General features: G+C 42.1%; 1 protein-coding gene across 3 annotated transcripts in view; it reads left to right on the top strand.

Moving 5' to 3' along the window:
• The window catches only part of GSTCD (glutathione S-transferase C-terminal domain containing), a 186,073-nt gene that overhangs the window by 52,757 nt on the left and 106,692 nt on the right, over positions 1 to 26,624 (top strand). For all 3 annotated transcript variants that reach the window (XM_033956704.1, XM_033956697.1, XM_033956688.1), the window contains 2 exons: positions 1,495 to 1,749; positions 7,360 to 7,453. In XM_033956704.1, coding sequence (XP_033812595.1) covers positions 1,495 to 1,749; positions 7,360 to 7,453 — 349 coding nt within the window. The remainder of the gene's footprint in view (positions 1 to 1,494; positions 1,750 to 7,359; positions 7,454 to 26,624) is intronic.

The raw sequence follows: 26,624 nt of genomic DNA, 5'->3' as shown, positions 1-26,624 counted from the left end.
GCTGAACCCACTCAATCAGCACACAATCTAAATGTTCATTTTTTGCCTTATGCAATGTTTTTCTGATTTTCATTAATTTCTGGTCGTCACTCATTGTGGAATTTCAACATCTTATCTTTGAGTGGTATCTGCATCTCTCTGTGCCATTTTCCAGCCTTCTGATCTTTTCTGCTTCTCACTGCCACCCTGAGTGGAATCTGCAGCTCTTCTTTGCCATTTTCCAGTCCTCCAGACTGAATTGTACAGAGATCAGGAGAAACACACACACTAGGAAGTGATGTCAGAGGAAGAGCCGACGTTGGGGTAACAGCAGCAGCTTGGAGGTTGCTGCTCGCGCCAGAAATGTTACAGAGGGTATGGGGGAAGGGAAACGGTGCAAGCGTAGCAGGAGGAGATTGGTAAGAAGCGTGTGGAGGTGGGGCAGAGAAGAGGGCAGGGGAGGGGCGCTTCTCATCCTTGCTATGCCACTACATAGGTGGGGGCTGACAATTTACCTATAAGTACATAAGTTATGTATTTAGCCGTGCCCATTTACACCTACTGTAGACTTGTAGGTACACTGATGCTGACTTACGCTAGTATTCTCTAAGAATATTTATATACATAAGTGTTCTTAGGTTCACTATTCACTTTAGTTGGGTGTGTAAATTGTGGCGCCCAAAGTATAATATAGAATTATCCCCTATACTTTTAAATACAGGTAGTTGTCTACTTACAACCACAATTGGTTCTGACTGCTAGGTCGTAAGTGGATCAGGACGTAAGTCGGCCTATGTTAAATTAAGGCAAGAATATTAGACTGGGTAATGATATTTTAATCATCTTAAAGCAATCTGTTAACAAAATTTTCTTTCTTTGGAGAGCGGAAGTTGAGTCGTAAGATTGAACTGTCGTAACTTGGATAGGTCATAAGTCGACGACTACCTGTACTAAATTTTTGTTTTCTATGTGTGAGTAAATGGGCTATTTGAAAATGTCCTACCCTCTCTGTGGGTAAAAATACCCCCTGATGATACTTTGGGTATGTGTGGCTATCAAGGCCTACTGTATTGCTTTAAATGTATTTGCTTTTTGCAGCCTAACACCCCCCATGCTAGTTTGCCTAATGATTAAGCTGACACTATGGGGATGCCCCCCAGCTTTCTCCAGCTGCCTCTGAATGGAGCTCGTGTGATTATGTGGCATGGTAAGAGGGGAAATTGCCTCTTCCCCAACAGATATCAGGAGGGCAGGGTGGAACATCTTTCTTGGAGATTTTGGAGGAGCGATAGCTAAACTTTTAACAACCCTGGGAAGGGAAGGAGAAAAAGCATAGTTAGAGGAAATGCGAAAATGAAAGGGCAGCAGGATGAATATAGGAAGGAGAAGACGTGGCAAAGAATGGTAAGGCACAGAAGAAAGAGAATAAAACTGAACATCTGGGGATACTTCTATGTAGAACTGAATGTTGTTATAGTGCTAAGTAATTTTTTTTTCTGTGTGTTATGTTTGAAGGTTTTTGTCAGCAAGAAATGTGAAGATAACCTGGTACATTTACCACTGTTATCCTGCTGGTATCGACGTATTCAGGCAGTACCTGGAGTGAAGAAAGCTGCTGCCAAATGCGGCATCCAGTTTATACCCCTTCCTGATATCTTATTTTCAAAAGATGGAAAACCAGTGAACTCCATCTTAGTTCATGAAGAAAAGAAGGACCAGATGGATAATCAGTTTTTAGGTGGACCAAGACCGACCATGAGAAAGCTAATGGTATGTAATCCACATCCTCCAATCATACCCTAGGTCAGCCTATGCTTATAGGTGGTAGGCCAGAAGACACATTAGATGTAGGAGTGTGAACGTACAAGAACACTTCCCCTCCCCCCCCCCACCCCTTTACCTGGAAAAACAAGGTTCTGATCCACTAGAGCAGTGGTTCCCAACCCTGTCCTGGAGGAACACCAGGCCAATTGGGTTTTCAGGCTAGCCCTAATGAATATGCATGAAGCAAATTTGCATGCCTATCACTTCCATCATATGCAAATCTCTCTCATGCATATTCATTAGGGCTAGCCTGAAAACCCAATTGGCCTGGTGTTCCTCCAGGACAGGGTTGGGAATCACTGCACTAGAGTAAGACAGAAGCTATGACAGGCTACTTGGATAATTTCTCTGTCAGTTTCTCACAAAGAGGCTTTACTGAAGAGAACTGGATTTAAGAAGAAAAAAAAAAGCAGGAACAGCAAGGTAAACGGGTGTTTGTACAAGGGAAAAAACAGTACATAAATATAAAGGTAAATAGCAAATATTGTAAGACCTGAGATTTCAGTCAATTAGTTGTCAGACTGCTACATCTGACAAAGAATATATTAGCCTAATATAAGTTCAGTTAAATAATAAGGTGTTGGGGCCCAGTTGGAGTGCTTACTGCTTTCAGACAGAATTCCAAACAGATGATATAATAACCCTCTCTAAGCTGTATTATTGTTGGAATAGTATGTCCCCTCCCGTGTTTAAATTTAGAGGGAGAGAATAGCTTTTTTCTGGAGTAGTACAATTCTGTTTTCTCCAAATAAGTTTGACAGTTTTTCCTTTCATCCACTATCTGTGAGAAGCACAGTAGCTAAGTATCCCTCAGCAGTGTATTTCTTTTGGGGTTCTTGAAGTCCAAATTATTTCTTGTGATTTCTCAGGGCCTCTGTGAGTCCTTCAACTGATTCTCTTCTCTCTGGCTTGCAAACCGGCACCACTCTAAACCATTTCTCTGAAAACTCTTGACCATTCCAATTGGCTAAAAATCTGAGGCCCCGATGAACAAAACTTAATGTGCCTTTAACGTTCAAAGCTAAACCAGTTCTAACTGGTTTAGCGTACAAGCATGTTAGCTTCCGATGCACAAAATGGACCATATTGTTTTTCAATCTCTTCCCTGCATGCCAGCGGACAACTCCATGGTAGTGTCCTCATCATGTCATATCTATCTCAGTCTCTTGATATATGGTCAAGCACACCTTCATTTTTTTTTTTTGAAAAATTTTTCCTTGTCCCAAAATTGTTTTTCTATTTCAGCTTGTCATTTATGCTGCAAGTTTTCACATATATATTCTTCTTATCTACCTTTCTAGATGGCTTCAATTTTGTACTGTTTGCTTTTAGCCTATTGGGTTCTTTCTCACCATGTCTCCCGTAATCATTTGCACCACGTTTTCGACCATTTTTATGTTTATCAAGCATTTTATACTGAGAACACGATGTCTCTTTTGCATTGAGTTACTCGGGTTCTTTTTCTCGTGTTTTTATACAATTATTTATTCTGGACAACATTTTTATGTTGACCACGCAATTCCCGTTCCATCTGTTGCAGTATTTTATGAGCTTTTCCATTTGAATCGGTTGGACATTTTCGGTGTTGGTATGTTTTTCGCGTTTACATTTTTCCCTACTCTCTTTCCTTTTTATTACATCTCCTCTTTTCATTCTCACTTATCAGAGTCTTCTCACATTTTCACCATGATTTATTCATTTTTACTTTCTCATATTCACATTATAGATTTTCATTATGACCACTTTTCCGTTTCAAGATTCTAACCTTATTCTTTATTGAGTCACTTGGTTATTACAATGGTTCACATTTATACATATACACTCTCATTCATTAGTATCATTCACATTAATATACATATCTCCATAGGACCCCTGATGAAGGGTATTATATATGCCGAAACATAGACCGTGTAGAGTCTCCTGTTTTTATTCATCATTTAAACCCACTTCACTGCTGCACCATCTGCCTGCTGGTTTGACATATTGGATTTGCTGCTCTCACTTACTGCTACCATTGACTATACAAGCACAAACTATTGATGCACAGATTACCAGCTAAACCATTATACTTATTGGTATGAACTTGGGACTGTCTGCTGCTGCTGCATCATCACGTCAATATAGACTTTGCTGTACACGTTGCCAGCTGCAATTGGTTTTATCGGCTCATGTGTTGTAATAAACTTGGTTGTTCCAGTTCATCAACTCAACTTTGCAGTTTTTTAATTTTATTTATAATACTTCAAACAATATTGTTACACAAAGTAAAGGTCATGGCACAAAAAAGGAAAAAATATCTTTTGATGCTTCAAAACATCAATATTTTTGAAAGTCCATCTAGCCCACATTATTGAGAGAAAGTGTTTTAACTTTTAAAAGTAAAATCCAGGATAAGGAAAAAGTTGGGAATAAATCCCCAATACCAATAGGCACTAATAATAAATCTATGACCTTAAACATAGAAACATGATGGCAGATAAAGACCAAATGGCCCATCTAGTCTGTCCATCTACAGTAACCATTATCTCTATCTCTCTCTAAGAGATCGCACGTGCCTATCCCAGGCCCTTTTGAATTCAGACATTCTCTGTCTCCACCACCTCTTCTGGGAAACTGTTCCATGCATCTCCCACCCTTTCTGTAAAAAAGTATTTCTTCAGATTACTTCGGAGCCTATTACCTCTTAACTTCATCCTATGCCTTCTCATTCCAGAGTTTCCTTTCAAATTAAAGAGACTTGACTCATGCGCATTTAAACATCTCTATCATATCTCCCCTCTCCAAAGTATACAGATTGAGATCTTTAAGTCTGTCCCCATATGCCTTATGATGAAGACCATATACCATTTTAGTAGCCTTTTTCTGAACCGACTCCATCTTTTTTATATCTTTTTGAAAGTGTGGCCTCCAGAATTGTACAAGTTTCAAGTTTTATTAAAATTTTGATGTATCGCAATATCATTAATTCAAAGCAATTTACAATTAAAACAGGGTCTTAATTATTAACTAAAACCAACATATATGGACATGACATACCAGTACATAAGGGAAATAGGGAGAGCTACAATAAGTATAGTAAAGGATACATGAAAGGAAAATACAAACAGAGGGTAAGAAATTTTAAAAGTATTGATAAAAGTACAGTATAATAGAAAATTAAGAACTTTTTTTAAAATTCAATTTTAAATGAGGTCTCACAGGGGCATCAATACCTCCTTTTTCCTACTAGCCATACCTCTCCCTATGCAACCTATCATCCTTCTAGCTTTCACCGTCACCTTTTCAACCTGCTTGGCCACCTTAAGATCATCCCGTACAATCACACCCAAGTCCCACTCTTTTGTCGTGCACATAAGCTCTTCACTCTCTAATCTGTACTGTTCCCTCGGGTTTTTGCAGTCCAAATGCATGATCTTCCATTTCTTAGCATTAAATTTTAGCTGCTAAATTTCAGACCATTCTTCAAGCTTCACCAGGTCTTTCTTCATTTTATTCACACCATCCGGCATGTCTACTCTATTGCAAATTTTGGTATCATTCGCAAAGAGGCAAATCTTACCCGACAAACCTTTAGCAATATCGTTTATAAAAATGTTAATATGAACAGGCCGAAGAACAGAACCTTGAGGCACACCACTGGTAACATCCCGTTCCTTAGAGCAATCTCCATTGATCACTACCCTTTTTTGCCTTCCACTCAACCGGTTCTTGACCCGCCCATCACTTTGGGACCCATCCTGAGGGCACTCAGTTTATTTATCAGACGTCTGTGTGGAACACTGTCAAAGGCTTTGTAAAATCTAAATACACCACATCTAGCACACATCCTCTATCCAATTCTCTGGTCACCAAGTCAAAGAAATTGATCAGATTTGTCTGATAAGACCTACCTCTAGTGAACAAAGGAAATAGTATGACATTATTTCTCATTTGCATGAAGAAATGCTTCAAGTTGTGTTGGCTCCACAAATATATAATCCTTATTATGTAAATGAAGCAGACATTTACATGGATACTTTAGAAAGAACGTGGCCCCCAGACTCACAGCTCTAGGTTTTATGACCAAAAAGGCCTTTCTCCTCAATTGTGCCTTTCTACTTCCCTTCCAGTGGCGTTCTGAAGTATTTTTTGGTTATTACGTGAGAAGGCCAAGTCAGAGCAGACAATAAAGGATATCTAGGATTTTTGAGGATAAAAGGAACCTAAAGTATTTTGAAAATTGTTAGCGCTATTGGGCAATGAAGAGTACCCAACAAGTGAGCAAATTTTTTTGTATAGCATTATAGGAATCCATGAGTTTGGAGTAGTAGACCTTTTTTTTTTTAGTCCACGAGATCTCGTTAACAATATCGTCACTAAAGCACCTTACCCTTTAGGAAATCCTCAGAAGATCAAGAACTCCACCAAGATGACTTGTTGAAAGATGCAATCCAAGATGGAATTATCTGTGAGTCAGGCTTGTCAGTAAGATTCTTGATCAGAGCAAGGTGGTCTAGCTCTAGAAAGGCTAGAGTCCCAGGATTTGACCTGGTAGCCTATGGCTGATAGAGAAATTCATCAGTAAAAAATGAAGGGATTACAGAAAGGGTTTCAGGTTGAATATTAGAAATGTTGCAAACAGATTTAAAGATTTTCTTCAAGGGAATGGGCTTTACAGTGGAAGGTTATGAGAATGTAATAGCAAGCTGGTCAGACCAAAGCACTGGATAACTAGCAGCTAACTTGATGGAGATCAACAGGAGAATGAGTGGGTAAGAAGATAAGAACAAGGGTATATCCAGCTATATGAGTCAGAAGTGAAATAAATTGCACATGTTTCAGTGAAGACATCTGGTTAACGAGTGTTCGATCGTAAGACCTCAGGGGATTCTTAGCATGGAGATTAAAATCTGCAAGAATTATGAGCAGAGGGAACCAGTTAATTAAATAGAAGAGAGAGGATATCAATTTTTGAAAGCCTTCAGAGTGAATAAAAGGAGGATAGTAAAGAATTAATAATTTGAGTGGTAGAGAGAGAGTAAACCCAAAGTAGCAGTGCCACATGACACTTCCACTATGAGTCTGTAATAAAGCCAGCAGGGCTTCTGGGAGCATCTTCTCCTGGGCATGGTGAAGTGGGGGGAGGGGGGTCAACACAAGGATATCAAATGTGCAATGAGGAGGCACTGGGAGCACAGGTATGCCAGCTGTAATAGAAAGAAAGAGAGTTTGGAACATGCTAAATACAAGTTTAAGAGAGCCAACAGAATGTGATGCTGCTAATGTGAGGCTGTGATATAGCCAGCAGAGCATCTAGGAACATCACTTCCTGGGCACTGTGAGAGGCAGGGCTAAGTAAAAATAAAGGGAATAATATTAAACCTGTGGCAGTGTTGGTGAACCTTTGGTCTGTTCTTATGATATAGGTAATATTTATCCTTCAAGCTATGTGGGCATGAACTAGAGTGCTTTATTTTGTATTGTGTTTAAGGTTAGAATGTGTCCATTAGAAAATTACCCAATTATTTGTGATGTGATTGTATTAAGCTATATTTGGGGGCTTTTTTTGTTGTACAGGAAAAAGGGATTGAAGCCAGGTTTTCTCCTCACCCCTGTCCTAGTTGGACTCTTGACTGGAAAAGTCTCCCTACAGATGTCAGCCCAGCTGAAGGTGGGTATCTAGCACTTATTTTCCCAAGTGTTCAAGACTTTCTTTTATAGTACAAAATGTTAGGTACCTATGTTGTCTTTTTTTTCTGTCCGCAGTTGTCTCATCATTTTATTCTTCACATCATGTTGGTCTCAGGTTTCTTTTGACTTCTCTTAACTCACTTGCCAGGGTCTCCTGACCATTTGACATTTTTTTCTTTCTCCATGTTCACCATCCATCTTCTATCTCTGTGTATGTATTGTTCCCCATGTTCAGCATCTCCCTTCTTTGTCTCCTATACGTCCCTCTAGTATTTCCCCTTAGCCCATCTCCCTGTCTTCATCATCTCACCATTCTATGATCCCCTCTTCCTGTGTACAGTATCACTCCTATATATCCCTATGCCTCGCCTGTCCAGCATCTTCCTTCTGCATTCTTATTCCCAGATAAAACGAAATTCATCCTCCTAGAAAACAACAAAATACCAACCATAACCAACATTGAAATCAATGCAATCAACTACCCCATACAAACCACCCTAAAACTGCTAGAAATAACTATCGACAGATGCTGCACCATGCAACCGCAAATCAATAAAACAATACAAAAGTCATTCTTAGTCATGAGAAACTTAAGACAAGTTCAGAAATTCTTCGAGAAAACTCAATTCCAGCTCATAGTTCAGTCCTTAATACTAGGCCTACTTGACTACTGTAATATCCTCTACCTCCCATGCCCTACAACCATAACAAAACAACTACAAACTATCCAAAGTTACTATCCAAAACCCAGCACTAAGACTCATGTACTCATTAAAGAAACATGATCACATTACAGAAGCATATCTCCAATCGCACTGGCTTCCGATCCCAGCAAGAATACAATTTAAATTCTACTGCCTACTATTTAAGACTTTATACGGAGACAGTCCAAACTACCTGAATAACCGCCTCATCCACAACACCGCAACCAGACATAGGAAAACTCACACCCCATTCTCATACCCCCCAATTAAGGAGGTCAAACGGAAAAAACTATATAATGGCCTCCTGGCCACTCAAGCAGCCAAACTAGACAACCAAATCGCCAATCTACTGACGGCATCCCTTGACTACAAGTCTTTTAGAAAAGAAATAAAGATGATACTCTTCAAGAAAACCCTGAAAAACGAAATAATACCGCAAGTCTCAAACTCCACCTCTCACTAAAGCCAACTACCCCAAACAAATAACCTTACCCATTTCTCACTCTTTTTGAAAATTACAAATTTTTTTTTTTTTTGTAAGTTCTTGTTGTAATACATCTTGGATAATTCTTTTGTAATCCACCTTGAACTGCAAGGTAATGGCGGAATAGAAATCCCTAATGTAATGTAATGTAATGTTATTCTCCCCATGCCTAGCCATCTTCTCTCTGTGTCCATATGCCCTTCCATGTCTATCATTATCCCTCTATGTCCATATACCACCCCCATGCAGATGCAGCGTTCCACTTTTTGTCCCTGTTCCTATGCTACCATCCATGCCCACCATGTCCCCTCTTTTTGTATATCTCCCTGTGTCCAGCTTCTCCCCTCTCTTACTCCCTTACATCAATGTGTCTCTCATGCTCTCTTCCCTCTCTCCGCTATGTTCAATATTTTACTCACTCTTCCTTCATCCCCTTGGTTCAGCTTTACTCTTTCCTTTCCTTCTCTCTCTTCTTCCCTGCAAATCCTGCACCTCTCTCCTTTTCCTCTAGCCCCCATCCCATGGGATTCAACACCTCTAGCCCCTCCCTTGAAGCGAAAGGCATATTCGTGGTATATAAATAAAGAATTATATTATTCTATGTTCAGCGTCCAGGTATGGGTCTGTCATCTCTCCCCTCCAGCTCCACTCCAGCCACCACATGGGCCCAGCACCTGTTTCCCTTCTTCCCCCAATCCCTAGACCAGATCCAGCAAATGTCTCCCTGCCCTTCAGCTCCAGCCGGTCCAGCAGCCCAAGCAACCCCCCTCGTGAGTCCAGCAGCTCCCCTCCCTTGTCCCCTCCCTCGCTCACGACCGTGGCTACTGGCAAAAAAGCCTATAACTCACCCATCAGCCCCTTTGCGCCTCCTGGAGCAGGCCTACCAGTTTCTTAGAAGTGTTTGTAGGATGGAGAGGCAACGTTGTCGCGTACAGCGGTGAAATTCACTGAACCTTCTTCCTGCCGATTCCCTTTCCAGTGTTATTTCTGGCGAAACGTAAGGCCAAAAGTTTAGGGTAGGCCCACTCAGATGGACCAAGGTACTCAGGAGCTTGAGATTGTCAACTGTCTGAATTTTTTCAAGATTCTACAAATTTGTAAAGTAACTGTGGATATCTTTTAGAGACCAGCTCTCTAATCCTTCCACCTTCCAGTACATAGACTGTGGTAGGAAAGGCTGCTATAGTCAGAGGAAGGAGGGAACTGTGCTGCAAGGGCTGTGGGGGAAGCTGAGCTCTGCACTTGTCCTTGGAGAGAACCAGCAGAACAAGCAAGTGCCCTGGTGAGGGGGAAGGTGGGGTCGGGAGTGGCTTTACTGAGAAGGAGTAGAAATGTAAGAGGAATGGGATGAAGTACTAGAGGGATGTTGCAACTGAGAAAACTGGAGCAAATGCAAAAACTTTACATAATGTTGGGCAGAGCTGGTTGGTGGGAGGGGGAAACTAAGTAAATAGCACAGCACCCAAGAGAAGAAGACATTGTCTTGTTTTTTCAAGCTATTTTATGTAGGGTTACCAGACATCCAGATTTCCCCGGACAGCTTTTCAAAACTGGCACTATGTCCGGGTTTTGAAAAGCTTCTCTCAAATCGCCGTCAGGCAGCGAGGAATGGGGCTAGGGCGTGATTGGGGGTAGGACTGGGGCGTAACAGGGTGTGGATGAGTGGAACTGGGGGGCGGGTCAAGGGGTCCGGATTTTCCAAACGGAAAATCTGGTAACGCTAATTTTATGAAACCAGGCTAGAGTCCCAACGCTTTATGAGAACATGTTTGTGTTTGCATGTGGATGCAGTGTATGTGTCTGTTTGCATGTTTGAAATGCAAAGAGCGTCTTTGAAATGATTTAACCCTCCAAAGGGTTTGAACATTAAGGGCAGTGTAATGCTTTGGGGATATATCTGCTGTCTGGTTTCATGCCAGCAGAGCAGCTGAAAGTTTGTTTGGGGTTTTTTTTTTTTCCACCTTCCATTTGAATGCAGATGTAGTGATAATGTTGCAATAAGCTCATCTTGTGTGGTAGAGTTTGACTGCCTCTTCCAAAGAGATTGTTATTGTATGACTGAGATTTGGCTGTTTTCCTAAGACACATTCTGAGGTACCTTTTTGAATCTATTCTCCATTTCTGTAAAAGCAGTTCAATGACTGCTACTACATCTGAACGAAAGCCAGCAATATTTTTGGCTCCAAGACAACTTTTCAGATCATGTGCATTACCATTATAAAATTGTATTTAAAATATCTTTTAGTTAAAGACCTTTAAAACAGTTTACCGTATTTTCGCGGATATAACGCGCGCGTTATACGTGATTTTACGTACCGCGCATACCCCTCGCGCGTTATATGCCTGAGCGCGGTATACAAAAGTTTTTAAACATAGTTCCCACCCCGCCCGACGCCCGATTCACCCCCCCAGCAGGACCGCTCGCACCCCCACCCCGAACGACCGCTCGCACGCGCTCCCACCCGCACCCGCATCCACGATCGGAGCAAGAGGGAGCCCAAGCCCTCTTGCCCGGCCGACTCCCCGACGTCCGATACATCCCCCCCCCGGCAGGACCACTCGCACCCTCACCCCGAAGGACCGCCGACTCCCCAACAATATCGGGCCAGGAGGGAGCCCAAACCCTCCTGGCCACGGCGACCCCCTAACCCCACCCCGCACTACATTACGGGCAGGAGGGATCCCAGGCCCTCCTGCCCTCGACGCAAACCCCCCTCCCTCCAACGACCGCCCCCCCAAGAACCTCCGACCGCCCCCCCAGCCGACCCGCGACCCCCCTGGCCGACCCCCACGACCCCCCCCCCACCCCCCTTCCCCGTACCTTTGGAAGTTGGCCGGACAGACGGGAGCCAAACCCGCCTGTCCGGCAGGCAGCCAACGAAGGAATGAGGCCGGATTGGCCCATCCGTCCTAAAGCTCCGCCTACTGGTGGGGCCTAAGGCACGTGGGCCAATCAGAATAGGCCCTGGAGCCTTAGGTCCCACCTGGGGGCGCGGCCTGAGGCACATGGGCCAAACCCGACCATGTGTCTCAGGCCGCGCCCCCAGGTGGGACCTAAGGCTCCAGGGCCTATTCTGATTGGCCCACGCGCCTTAGGCCCCACCAGTAGGCGGAGCTTTAGGACGGATGGGCCAATCCGGCCTCATTCCTTCGTTGGCTGCCTGCCGGACAGGCGGGTTTGGCTCCCGTCTGTCCGGCCAACTTCCAAAGGTACGGGGAAGGGGGGTGGGGGGGTCGTGGGGGTCGGCCAGGGGGGTCGCGGGTTGGCTGGGGGGGAGGGGGGTTTGCGTCGAGGGCAGGAGGGCCTGGGATCCCTCCTGCCCGTAATGTAGTGCGGGGTGGGGTTAGGGGGTCGCCGTGGCCAGGAGGATTTGGGCTCCCTCCTGGCCCAATATTGTCGGGAGTCGGCGGTCCTTCGGGGTGGGGGTGCGAGTGGTCCTGCCGAGGGGGGAGAAGAATCGGACGTCGAGGGGGGGCATCAGGCTTTCAGGATGGGGACAGGACTTCAAGGGGGGACAGGCAGATCTTCAAGGGGGACAGGCAGACCTTCAAGGGGGACAGGACTTCAAGGGGGGACAGGCAGACCTTCAAGGGGGGACAGGCAGACCTTCAAGGGGGGACAGGACTTCAAGGGGGACAGGCAGATCTTCAAGGGGGACAGGCAGATCGGGGCAACCAGAGGAGAGTCGGGGCAGTGCACCGAAAGTCAGGGTGAGTCGGGGCAACCAGAGGAGAGTCGGGGCAGTGCACCGAAAGTCAGGGTGAGTCGGGGCAACCAGATGAGAGTCGGGGAGGGCGAAAGGAGAGTCGGGGTGGCCAGAGGAGAGTCGGGCAGCATGCGCGTTATATGCCTGAGCGCGGTATAGAAAAGTTTTTGTACATATCATCGTGATTTCTGCGCGCTATACCCCTGTGCGCGTTTTACAATGGTGCGCGTTATATCCGCGAAAATACGGTAGTTTGCAGTTAGAGGAAGAAAAACAGAGAAAAGTCACCCTTTTGCTTTCTGATTTATTTCATTCTCGATGAGATGTTAGTGTTATTAATTATCTGTTTATCAGATTCAAAACAAATGCTAGGAAGTTCTTCTTTACCCAGCGTGTGGTGGACACCTGGAATGCGCTTCCAGAGGACGTAATAGGGCAGAGTACAATATTGGGGTTTAAGAAAGGATTGGACAGTTTCCTGCTGGAAAGGGGGATAGAAGGCTATAAATAGAGGATCACTGCACAGGTCCTGGACCTGTTGGGGCCGCCGCTTGAGCGAGCTGCTGGACACGATGGACCTCAGGTCTGACCCAGCAGAGGCATTTCTTATGTTCTTAACTGGGGCCCTGCTACACTGATCCAGACAGTCCTTACATATGCAGTGATGTGTTGGAGGGAGAGATCTCTAAAAGCTTCTTCGTAAATTAAATTAAATCACCCAGGCCTAGATTCTTAAAAAATGACAGGCTGCTATCGCAGCTGTTCTGGTAGTGAATTAAAAAAAAGTGAGTCGTCATGTAAATGAGGTTGGCAGAGAGTAGCAAAGACTCGCTAAATTTGCATGTGCCCTTTGCTGGGCGATAGCTAGGTTGATAGCGATGGGCGCATGCACAGAAAAAAATGCAAAAACAAAAACCCCCCAAAACACAATAACAGCGGGAGAGATGCCCATTCTCTCCCGCTGCTACACAACACCCCCCCCCTGCAGCGAGAGAGATGCCTACTCCTTCCCGTTGTCAAGCAACCCCCCCCCGACATCCCCCCAGCAGCAGGAGGGATGCCCACACCCTCTGCTGCCATCATGTCCCCTTGTGCCTCCAAAGCCTCCCACCCCTCCTTACCTTGTTTACGAAGACTGGCTGGAGGGATGCCTCACCTGTGGCCAGTAGGCCTGTGTGTGGGGGGGGGGGGGAGGGAGGGTGTTGATTGATGGCGGCAAAATTTTCTGGCAGGTCTGAGCTGTCGAGCCTTATTTTCCTGTCAATGTCTAAATGCTCAGGCACTGAACAGAAAGTAAGTCTAGGGCAGCTCAGACCTGCTGGAAAATTTTGCTCATAAATGTAGGACAGCGAGGTTAGGGAATCGCTCGATGATAATACAGAATTGGCCTGGAGTGCTTATTTAAATATTAAACTAAAACTAAACTAAACCTTAAGTTTGTATACCGCATCCTCTCCACAAATGTAGAGCTCGGCACGGTTTACAGGAATTGATATAGGAAGGAACTCCAATGAAAAGTTGAGAGACTTAGTAAAGAGAAAGTTTAGAGGGATTTAATATATCGAAGAGGGAGGGGTAATTACATTTTAGAGAAAAGCCACCTCGTTTGGCAGAGTTGGAGACTGCTAGGAAGCTCAGAAAAGGCCACGATAAGCCATGTTGAGAATTTGCCGCTAAAATACATGAACGCTAAACCAGCTGGAACCGGTTTCACAACCACGTAAAAGTCTTGAGAATCTCCCCCTAAGTGTTCAGGAAACAGCATTATAATGGGAGTGTTTTTACCCCTGAAATGCAGTTCAATTTGGACTATGGTACATCTACAGTAGTTTCTTGAAATACTAGGGATGTGCATTTTTGTTTGCAGTTTGGATTAGCGTGCACCGCAATTTTTAACATATGATACTTGAAATGGTGCCTGCTTTTGAACTGCTTCAACAGTTATTCAGCGCTCGGCCCTTTTTTGTGTGTTTGATTGACCCAGCCTTGTATTAACAAAGGATTTGTTACCTGTGACCCCCGATGCAGGCTGTTTTAGTCACCGAAACACAGTGCTTTGTTGGGTCCACAGTTTGTATATGTCCTTTATTAGAATAAACAAGACCTTTTTACATCGGTGATCCTCTGTGGGGTGTTCATTGTCTGTCCCTACTGGGTTTTTTGGTGTGATTTTGAACCTGTAGTTCTATTTGTCCTGTTGGCACTTTTGGTGTTTGCCTGCTTACACAGAACAGAAAACAACAAAAATTAAAAAAAAAAAACATTTTCATTAGTACATCGTTAAATACTGTGTGATTGTGTTATAGTACCTCGAAAAAAAAAGAAAAAAAAAGGAGTAACACATGATGATAAAACAAAAGGGGAAAATTATCTGAGCAGTTTTGTGCTAAGCCAGTGATTCTTCCTGCCCTTTGGGTGCAGATCTCTGTTTACACCTCCTGCTGAATGATTGTGAATGGCACTGCTGGAAGCAGTTGTAAGGTGAACATAAAATAGTATAGCATCAGCAGAATGTACAGGTTTTTTTTTTTAAGGGATTTTGCTTTCAAAGGAAAGAACGTGGTGCTTAATAAATCTACATAAGCAGAACTTTGTTTTGAACTGCCTTTTTGATGTCTCTCTGGAAACAAATGTTGCCAGCAAGCATTACTCTGAAGAGCAGAGATTCAGTAATTTTGAGAAAAATTACCCTGTATGGTTCTGAATGTGGGTCAGATGATGGCACAGGTTCTCTTTTCGTGTTTGCAGGTACTGATGGGTCTTGTTTGTGCCCAAGAAACTGCTTGCCAGTTTATAACCTTACCTCCACTTTTGGTTTTCCATTTCCTTTCTTTGAAAATGTTGGCGTTTGCTAAACAGATATTGCTAAAAGTGTTTCACATGGCTATGGCTAGATCTAACGTGGGCAGTCTTGCCAAATGCAGCATTTAAAAAAGAGCGTATACCTCCCAGAGTCAGGCCTACCATATGGGCTGTGTTGCCACCCAATACTGTCTTACTTGTAACACGGAGGTGAATTCTTACTTTCATGGCCTTTGGAGTTGTGAAAGTGTTCAGGGCATTTGGGGGGATTTGGCTTCCTTTCTTCTGGGTCTGTTGCCTGTTCCTGTCCCTCTCTCCGTATTTCATAAGCTTTTTTCTGTTTATACCTCTGCTGAGAAATTGTTTTTGAGCAAATGTTATATTCTGGGGGAAAAGTGTATTTTGAATTTCTGGCTGGCTGATGTTCCTCCCTCCTTCTGGTATTGGAGGAATAAATTACATGAACTTTTGGGCTGGGAGGCCGCCATGGCTTATTCCTCTCGCTGCAGAAGCAGAGACTTTGTCCGTATTTGGTCTCCTTATTTGGACATTTTGCCTTCCCGGAGTCGTAGTCGCATTTTGAACAGACTGCAGTTGTATCCTACCCTGCCTGTCTGACCTTGATTCTTGGCATTGGGGGGAGAGGGGAGGGAGGTGTTGGGGGGTGAGGAGGTAGGGGGGGGTGTCTATTTGGAGGGAGGTTGAGGGTAGGGATGCCTTTGTACCCTAGGAGGACATCAGAGTCCAGTCCTCTTGGGGGGGAGGGTCCCTGTCTTGTATAATTTCAATTCTTGTCTGCCATTTTGCATTTGTTGGTGTGTGGTTTTTTTTCTTGTTAATAAAAACAGATTAAAACATAAAAGAGTTTTTCATCATAAGAACATAGGGTCCGATTCACTAAACTTACCGACAGGATCGTTGTTGGCCGATTCTCTGGCCGATTTTTGCCAAGCAACCGATACATAACCAAGTTTACATGCAAATGATCTGATTGGACGCACGCCCTACAGCGATCGAAACGCATGTACAGAGTATTCTTGTTGGTTCTTGATACAATGTACGCATGCAGTTGTTCCTCACCCTTTACCATGTAGTTAGTGGGTGTGGTTTATTCGCGCACATCATTGGGCGTCGAATGCGTCAGCCATAAGACATTGTTGTCATAAAAAATGCAATATAAAGAATACTAGAAGAGAAAATATAATATAAAGAATAAATGCAATATGAAGAATACTAGAAGAGAGATTTCTGTTTTGGGAGTTTTTGATGGTAGCTACGCATCCGAGGGCTTTGATGATGTGCGGACGTGTGTGACATCATCCACATATGCTCAGAGGCCCTCCAGACACAGCCAGAGCTTTCCAAAACCCAGACAAACTGCTGGTTAGGCATAAGGATATCACAATATTTTATAAGAATCATTGAGGGTTTTTTTTTATGCCTGTGATGTGTATGTAGTGGAACCATTGTTGCTGGCACTCCATGATCAGAAGCTTTTTCCTTCTCCAAGAGAGTGTTCACAGTGGTTATTTAGAGTATTTTGATGGCATGTACTTATGCACACCCTGATTGAAGCAAACTTAAATTTTGATTTTGGTGGTTGCCAAGCTCAGGGACTTGGCATACAGTACTTATTTTCAGAAGCAATATTTTGTGTGTATTGAATGTACTTAATACACCCATCATGATTTTTATAAGAGCCTGGTTCTTCCAGCTAATATAGCGTTCTAAACTGCTCTGGTACTCCTTCCATTCCTTTACTTCTCCGGGTGCACTGGACTGTGTGTGGTGCAATGGTCAGGGAACAAGGAGCCTAAGAAAATTAATTTTAAACAGGGATGGAGTTAAATACCAGCTGCAGTTTCTCTTCAAGAGTGGACTCTTCCCAATATATCTGTCAATGGTCAGGAAAACTCTCCCCCATGTTCCAGAATCTATAGGGGTATATATAAGTCAAAGTCCAGCTACAATCCTTAAGAAGCAGAACCCTAAGGGTCTGTACATGGGACTGATTTTATAAGGCATTTTTCTGATGTAAAGCCTGTTTTTCCATATATATCTAAGGAAATTAAACCTCATAACAAACTACAGCTATGTAAGAAAAAATTAGAAATTCTGAATTGTCATTCTCAGAAAAGCAAGCCTTCCAGAAAGCTTAATATGAATTATCCTTACAATGCAATTCAAAAGAATAGTTTTATTTATTTATTTATTTAATTTATTGGTTTTAACTTAACTTTCTTCACTTATCACCAACATGCTGCTTCAGGTAGGGTTACCATATTTTCTTCTGCAAAACGCCAGACACATGACCCTACCCCATTCTGCCTTAGTTCCACCATGGATTCACCAGAAGTAGGTCTTGTCAGACAAATCTGATCAATTTCTTTGACTGGGTAACCAGAGAATTGGATAGAGGATGTGCGCTAGATGTGGTGTATTTAGATTTTAGCAAAGCCTTTGATAGTGTTCCACACAGACGTCTAATAAATAAACTGAGTGCCCTTGGGATGGGTCCCAAAGCGATGGGCTGGGTCAGGAACTGGTTGAGTGGAAGATGAGGAGTTACCAGTGGTGTGCCTCAAGGTTCTGTTCTTCGGCCTGTTATTTTTAACATTTTTATAAATGATATTGCTGAAGGATTGTCGGGTAAGATTTGCCTCTTTGCGGATGATACCAAAATCTGCAATAGGGTAGACACCCTGGATGGTGTGAATAACATGAAGAAAGACCTGGCAAAACATGAACAATGGTCTGAAATTTGGCAGCTACAATTTAATGCTAAGAAATGCAAGGTCATGCATTTGGGCTGCAAAAATCCAAGGGAACAGTACAGTTTAGGGAGTGAAGAACTTATGTGCACGACAGAAGAGCGGGTGTCCCAGTTCCTTCCAACTCTTCCGTAAACTTCTAAAAACCTTTTTATTCGCTAAACATTTTGAAAACTAACTCGCTTGTATTTCAGTTTATTTTATTTTTTTAATTTATTGTTAACCGCGTCGAGCTTCCTTTGTTTGAAGACCCGGTATATAAGGTTAAGTTTTAGTTTTAGTTTACTTTAGAGATTAAGGGCTCCTTTTACAAAGGTGTTCTAGTGTTTTGTAGCGCACGCACCGGATTAGCACGTGCTATAGTGCACGCTACCTGAAAAACTACCGCCTGCTCAAGAGGAGGCGGTAGCGGCTAGCGCGCACTGTATTTAAGTGCGCGCTAAAACTGCTAGCACGCCTTTGTAAAAGGAGCCCTAAGCATTTTGAGGTTTGTTTGTTTTTTTTGCAACTGATAATTGTTTAAGACCAGCTAAATTTTGTTGACTTAGCTACTTATTGTTCTGAGTTTTCTGTTTCCTTCCTTAAGAACTCCTGTGACAACAGCAAATTACGGTGTATATTTGCAAGCCCACTTTATGCACAGCAATGAGCTTTTATAGAATTGTGTGACAGCTTAGAGCAGTGGTTCCCAACCCTGTCCTGGAGGAACACCAGGCCAATTGGGTTTTCAGGCTAGCCCTAATGAATATGCATGAAGCAAATTTGCATGCCTATCACTTCCATCATATGCAAATCTCTCTCATGCATATTCATTAGGGCTAGCCTGAAAACCCGATTGGCCTGGTGTTCCTCCAGGACAGGGTTGGGAATCACTGGCTTAGAGTACACACACAGAGTACATGCACAAATGTATATGGTTTTTCTGGGCAGGTATAAATTTGTCTATAAGCATTTTTGCTCTATTGGGGCTAGATCTAAGTGCCTAATTTATAAAGGCACATAAATTTTTTTTAATACCCTTCCTGATGTTGCTCCTTTCCCAAATGTTTTTTTTTTAATTTTCGTTATTTTTCTTTTAAAACAAACGTACGGTAGTTTATCCTTATATTCCTTATGTATCTTTATTAACTATGGATAGGTTTGTATGTTTTACCGTCTCAAATGATTTTATTTGTTCCCCCAAATTTTTAATATTGTTATACGCATTGAAAATACTTGATATTGCGTTTAAATCAAAACTACAATAAACTTGAAACTATGAACTTCTCATATAAAGTTAAGCCTATAAAGGGTTAAGAGTTCAGACAAGATATTTTTGGTGTACTTTTGCCAAACTATTATCGAGCTACTGGGTATGCTTGTATGTAGATAAAGAGTGTACATTGTAAAGTTTAAACTAATGTCAACAGGTGATAGTATGGTTTACAGGAAGCAGTGCTTCATGGTACATTACCTCTCGGATATAAACAAAGAGATTATTATAAATCTGGCATTCTTTATTGGCTTAAAAGAATGACAACCTTATAAAACAAGTTTTCATGCATTTCTGTTATTAAATGTCAAAAAACATATTTATCAGTTGGTAGGAGATGGGGGTTACAAAATAACTTTGTCTTTCTGTAGAAAAAATTAATATAGTACAGAGAAAAGGTCTTATTTTAGTGTACATGCCTTTCTAGGTTACAGGAGAATTTTTCATTTAAAAATGTGTGCTTGCAAATTAACTTAAAACTGAATGGCTTTTAATTTTAGCATTTCTCTTTCCTTTCAGTTTCTCACAATGTGTTAATGTATTGATTTAAAAAAAAAAACTGAGTTGGGCTCGTATATTCCTTTTCATAAACTTGAAAAATCATATTCATCATTTCATGAAAATAAATATAATCATATTCTGAGTTTGAAAATAGAAAAACATTATGCAAAGTTTTGACATCTTCTGCTATCTGATATGCACTGTCTTCATAAAAATATTCATAAGGTACAAGATTCTTTTTAACATTTAGGGGTAATTTTTTAAAGTCATTTTTTGTACACATGTGGCCTGTTCTAAAATTCTGACATGTGTAAAAGAATCAGGTGGTACAGACTTTCCTAGTATGCATGTAGAGCAGGGGTCTCAAAGTCCCTCCTCGAGGGCCGCAATCCAGTCGGGTTTTCAGGATTTCCCCAATGAATATGCATTGAAAGCAGTGCATGCAAATAGATCTCATGCATATTCATTGGGGAAGTCCTGAAAACCCGACTGGATTGCGGCCCTTGGGGAGGTACTTTGAGATCCCTGATGTAGAGAGATAGAGTTTGGGCAGAATGTCGATAGAATTTTAAAATATGCATGTAGATTATAAAGCCTGTTAACATATCAAATCCATGACCTTTATGAGCATATTTTAATAATCAAGGCATGAGTATTTACTTCTGTTCAAGAATGTAGGTATGATTTCTGCCACTCAGGGCTCCTTTTACTAAGGTGCGCTAGCGTTTTTAGCGCACGCACAAAATTACCGCGCGGTACACTTCTAGAATAATGCCAGCTCAATGCTGGCGTTAAGGTCTAGCGCGCGCTATTCCACGCATTAAGGCCCTTATGCACCTCTGTAAAAGGAGCCCTTAGTCTTTACTAAAGAATATAAGACTAGCCGTACTGGGTCAGACCAATAGTCCATCTTGCCCAGTATCCTGTTTCCAACAGTGATCAATCCAGGTCACAAGTACCTGGCAGAATCCCAAATAGTATAGAACAAAATAGGGTCCAACATGGATGTCTCCATAAGAATTTTTTGGAAATCTGTAAAGTGCTTGACACAGGCAAGTTTCAATATTTCTACTCTCAATATTATCAATTTCCATACAAAGTCACTATGACACTATCTTTTTTTCTAAACAATAAAATTTATTTTCGGTAAGAGACAGGTGTATCAAAACTACGGGTGATCAGATAATGGATTTTTTCCGCTAATTAGCAAATAGCATGGCTGTTTGTCCACAAAAATAGGTTTTGCATGCAATATATCTGTTTTGATGTGCCCCGTTTATGTGGTGCCTTAAATGTATTTTGAGCTTAATAAAGCAAAAATAAAAACCCAGAGAGCTATTTAATAGATTGCATTAAGGACATCCAAACTGTGCCTAAGTTCTGGAAGTACGTCCAAAGAGTGCCTAAGTTCTGTCCATAGAACTCAGATCTATTTGAAGCCCAGACTAAGCTCAAAAGTAGACCTTGTTTTAATTTGCCTACAATATAGGCAACATATGGACGCCCTAGGTCGCTCAGTGTTATATAAATGAATCAAAGGACGCCCAAATTGAGTCATTGACCAAACCACATCCATTCCACACCCACACCTATTGTATTAGTTTTAAATATGGGTTTCCATGAAATTGTGGCTGCATCTACAAATTGGCGTCTACGTCCTTTGGATACCTAAGTACCAATTATCGCTTGTTAAGACCTTTAATTGGCTCATTAACTACTTAGATCGGATGCCTAAAGCACATAACATTCAAATATAATCGGGGCTGGATAAATTCCTCTTATATCCTCAATACTCCTTGATTTTATAGGAAGCCTAAGCCCCACCACTCCACAGCTGTATTATCTTATAACTGCGGGAAGAATTATGTGGTGCCTCATCATTGGCTGTCCCTTCAAGTATTTATAAAGTGTCGTTGTGCCAGTTTTGATCCCATACGAAATAAATACAGGATAAATATCTTGTCTGTATATATATATATATATATAAATATAAAGTGCTTAAATACTTAGCTCCATATCAGCCAAAAACCTGGGAGTCTGACCCGACATGTATCGCTCACAAAGAGCTGTATCAAGGGTCTCCCTAAACAATAAACCAGTGTAAAGAGAAGAAAGTTGTAAACACAAACATTTCTGTCCAACTAACCCCCCTATATGCACACTCAACCTCTATTATCTCATATCTCAGACTCACCGAGGAAGATACGAACTAGATTAACGGAGCATAAATCACGTATTATTAATAAAGTAGCTCTAGCCCCCCTACTAGATCATTGGCTTTTGCGCAATCAAACAGTTGAGGAGATATGCTGGCGTGTCATTGATAAGGTCATTGGGTGGGATGGTGGGAAAGATCAGAAAAAATTGAATGAATGTGAACAACGCTATATTTTTACCCTTGATACAGTAGAACCTAGGGGCTTGAACTGTGAGATCGAATGGACGACTGTGATTGGCTGATTTTCAAGCGAATGGGACTCAGGGGGCGTGTATGTTCATTAAGTTGATGGGAGGTATTTAAATCCGGGGAAGAAGGCCGCCGCCATCTTTCTCTTACAACTGAAGATAAGTGGAGTCGGATGACGGCAGCAACCTCGGTGAGTCTGAGATATGAGATAATAGAGGTTGAGTGTGCATATAGGGGGGTTAGTTGGACAGAAATTTGTGTTTACAACTCTCTTCTCTTTACACTGGTTTATTGTTTAGGGAGACCCTTGATACAGCTCTTTGTGAGCGAAACATATCGGAATATTGAGGATATAAGAGGAATTTATCCAGCCCCGACTATATTTGATTATTATACTGAACATACGTTGACTGGAAGAGCATACACTGTTGCCAGAGATTATAAACCAGAGACAATTTAAGAAATACAGAAAGAAATTATTTAACGAGCAGCATAGACAAATTGATAACCTAGCAGCAGTAACCTAGCAGCAATAACAAAGTGAGAAAAGGTGGAGAGAAGATTATAAACTAAAAATTACTTAACCAAGTATTTTGAAAAGAGATAAGTTTTCAGTTGAGTTTTAAAATGTTTATAAGAGCAGGCTCCAAGCAATAACAATTGAAATTCTCTGTCCTGTGAAGCTGCTTGGAATGCTAAAGTATGGTCCAGAAATTTCTTGCTTTTACAGCCCTGTACTGATGGGAAGGTAAACAGGGCATGAGATTTTCTACTATTTTTATACGATGCTAGAGAGAATCTATTAACCATATAAAACGGAGCGGTACCATACATAACCTTATAGCAAAAGCAACCCATCTTAACAAAACATGAGCCTCCATTAGCAGCCAATGCAACTCACAATAGAATGGAGTCACATGATCATATTTTTTAGGAGGACCATAGATCATTCTAACTGCTGTATTCTGAATCATTATGAGTCTAACCATGTTTTTCTTGAGGATTGATAAATATACAATATTACAATAATCCAAAAGACTCAGTAATAAAGATTGTACCAGAAGTTTAAAAGCAGAAAAATCAAAAAAGGGTTTAATGGTACATAGCGTGTAATAACCCTTTCGTACCACAGCATCTATTTGTTTTTTCATGGTCAGATGCTGATCCAAAATAACTCCCAGTATTTTAATTGTTGGTTGAATTATATACAAGGTAGAATTTATACTCATCGATGGCTCGTGAATAATCTTATGTGGCGACACAACAAAGAACTTTGTCTTATCAGGGTTAAGCTTGAGTTTGAAATCTTGCATCCAAGAGTTCATCAATTTCAACACATACTCATTTTTATGAACGATATGAGATAATACTGTAGCACAAGGTATGACAATTGTGATATCATCAGCATAGCTGAACAGTTCTATATCTAGGTTACTCAAACTGTAACCCAGGGAGGAAAGATATACATTAAATAATGTAGGTGAAAGTGGGGAACCCTGGGGTTCACCACTTGGATTTTTCCAGTTAGAGGAAAACTGATTATTAGACTTAACCTGATATTGTCTGGATTCCAAAAACCCTTTAAACCACAGGAGAACATTACCCTGTAGGCCAAAAGCATCCAAACAAGCCAATAATTTGGTATGATCTACCAAATCAAAGGCACTACTTAGGTCAAATTGAAGCACCAGTGCACTGTTACCCCTGCTCAATAGGCTATTTAAATGGACTAATAATGTAGCCAACACTGTATCAGTACTAAAATAGGTTCTGAAACAAAGGCATAGAACATCTTTTTTTCCTCTTATCAAGTCATTACCAAAATGCTCAGAGACCATTTGAAGGTCACGTAGGGGCCCCTTTGGTTGGCCAAAGGTATGGCAATGCTGTGTCCAATGGTTGCAGAATTTAACCAGTTCTTTGTTCCACTGAAAGTAGATTCACTGGTGGTGCAGCTTACAAAACGTACCTCCCTTCCCAGTGAAGGCGGCATGGTATTAAAGGATGCCCAGGACCACAGATTGGATTTTGTTCATAAGAAGCTCTTTGAGGCCGCTGCCTCAGGTTTATAAGCAGATGTGGTGGCATCTTTGTCGCCTGGTCTTGCTACTCTATTTTGCACCAGGATCCAGAGATTATTGCGTTTATAATTTCTGGAGTGGATTATACAGCTGATGCTCTGTATAACCTTTTCAGAGTTATAAACAAAATGTCTGCTTATTCCATTTCTGTACGCAGGATGCTATGGATCAGACAGTGAGTGGGAGATTCCTCCTCTAAGGCAACTTTGAGTAAATAACCATTTAAGGGACATTTACTCTTTGTGAAATGTCTGGGTGATCTTATGGCCCCTAGGTGGTCATGTTGCAGTCATTTTTGGACCTCCAGATGATATTGCCAGTTCTTGGGAGGGCCTTTAGGCCAGAGATACTTTCAAAGCTCTAGACAAAGATTGGGTGGGGGGGCAGGCACCCCCAGTCTTCAGGATCCCACTCCGCTACAACTCCCAAGAAACATCATGGATATTGGCCTTTTGAGGAGCATGGGTGGAGATCGCCACAGACTGCTGGTTGCTGGACATTATACAAGTTCTTTCGTCCCCTCCTAAACCTTTTTCTATTCAGCTGGGAAGCCAAAAAAAAAACAGCAAAAGTCCAAGCAACAGCACAAGGTTGCTGGATCTAGAAGCTTGAAAGTCCAGATGTTGTTTTGATGGGTGGAAACCTATCTTGTGGTGCTCTCAGCAACATTTGTGGCAGTAGACCTCAGCCAGAAGACCCTGGATCCCAGGGAGTGGTCATTGTCTCAGGAAGCTTTCACCTGCATTGTGAATCGGTGAGGGCACCCAATATTTGATCTGATGGCTTCGGCAGCCAACAAGAAGGCACCTCGGTTTTTCAGCCAAAGATATGAGTCAGGAAGTGAAAGCCTGGACACTTTAGTACTACCTGACCAAAGGCAGATCTTTTTATGCCTTCCCTCCATAGCCCGTGATAGGCAGACTTTTGTGCAGGATCATGGCACACCAGCGGCTGGTGATTCTAGTAGCACCAGACTAGCCAAGGCGAACATGGTATGCAGACCTGATCCATATACAAAGGGATCAAAGTCTCAAACATGCCCATCATCCCTGGCTGCTCACACAGGGTCTGATTGCCCTGCAGGATCCAGAATGCTTTGATCTTACAGCATGGCTTATGAACATACAGCGCTAGAGCATAAAGGCTATTCAGATGGAGTGTTCTCCACACTTCTAAGTTGTAGAAAGAGGGTGACTATAGCAGCATATGCAAAAGCCTGGAAGTTCTTCCAAACTTGGTGCACTCAAAGGAGTGAGGACCCAAGCTCAGCATCAATCTCTGTGGTACTCGCATTTCTACAGGAAGGTCTGGAAAAAGGCCTAGTGGTTAGCTCCTTGAAAGTTCAGATTGCAATGCTCTCCTGTTTTGGGCGTAGGAGTAATAAGAGCCCCATAGCCACATATCCAGATGTGGCCAGGTTTTTGAAGAGCGCGTTGTGCTTCTGTCCTCCGGTGTGACAGCCTTTTCCGGCATGGGGTCTTAATCTGGTCCTCCAGGTGCAGGCTAAGAGCCTTATGTACCTCCTGGAACAAGCTTCTCTGATGGACCTTGCTATCAAGACAGTGTGTTTAGTGGTGATTACCTCAGGCCGAGTGTTGGAAGTTCAGGTTTTGTCATGCAGAGATCCATTCCTCAGGATTTCAGATTCAGGTGTGGTCTTATGCACAATCCCTTCTTTCTTACCTAAAGTGGTTTCTAGCTTCTATATCAACCAAGAAGTACGCTTGCCTGCCTTGACTCCCTCGGGATCGAGAGTGATCAGGTGTTGAAATTGTTGGATGTGCACAAACTCTTACTATTGTATCTAGAGGTTGTGAACAAATTTCAATTGTTGGATCATTTGTTTGTATTGGCAGGGACTGTCTGTAAAGGCTGACCAGCTTCAGATCCATATGGCCATTTCTTTAGCCTATATTGGAAGTGAAAAAATCTGCCTACATCCATGAAAGCCCACTCCACCAGAAGCATGACTTCCTCATGAACAGAATCCTCGGTAGTGTCCCCAGAAGAAATATGAAGAGTGGCCACTTGGACTTGTTCACAAAGTTTTACAGTGTGGACATGGTGGCCAAACAGGACTCCACATTTGGATCTTCAGTTCTGTCCCACCCTAAACTCAGGGGATTGCTTTGATAAGTCCTTTAGGTTCAGGAATAGTGTCTGTTGCACTAGAAGGAAGTCTCAAAGTGAGCCTTTAAGAAATTCTTAGATAGGACTCTGGCGTTTCAAACAGGACTAATGAATTCATGTTTGAATGCTCTTATTACTCCAGCCTTACTTATTATCAATTTCGGAAAGATCTTAAAACTTATCTATTTGAACAATACAGTATTTAATTGATTTCAAAATTATTATGATAAGCAGATTTTTTATTTTTTTTTATGGAATAATGTTTGCAGTCGCTTATCTATTTTAGTATAAATAATCTGAATTGTTCATATT

Source organism: Geotrypetes seraphini, chromosome 1 (assembly GCF_902459505.1).
Source record: "Geotrypetes seraphini chromosome 1, aGeoSer1.1, whole genome shotgun sequence".
In the NCBI taxonomy this organism is placed as follows: domain Eukaryota; kingdom Metazoa; phylum Chordata; class Amphibia; order Gymnophiona; family Dermophiidae; genus Geotrypetes; species Geotrypetes seraphini.
This window is presented reverse-complemented; position numbering and strand designations above follow the sequence as displayed.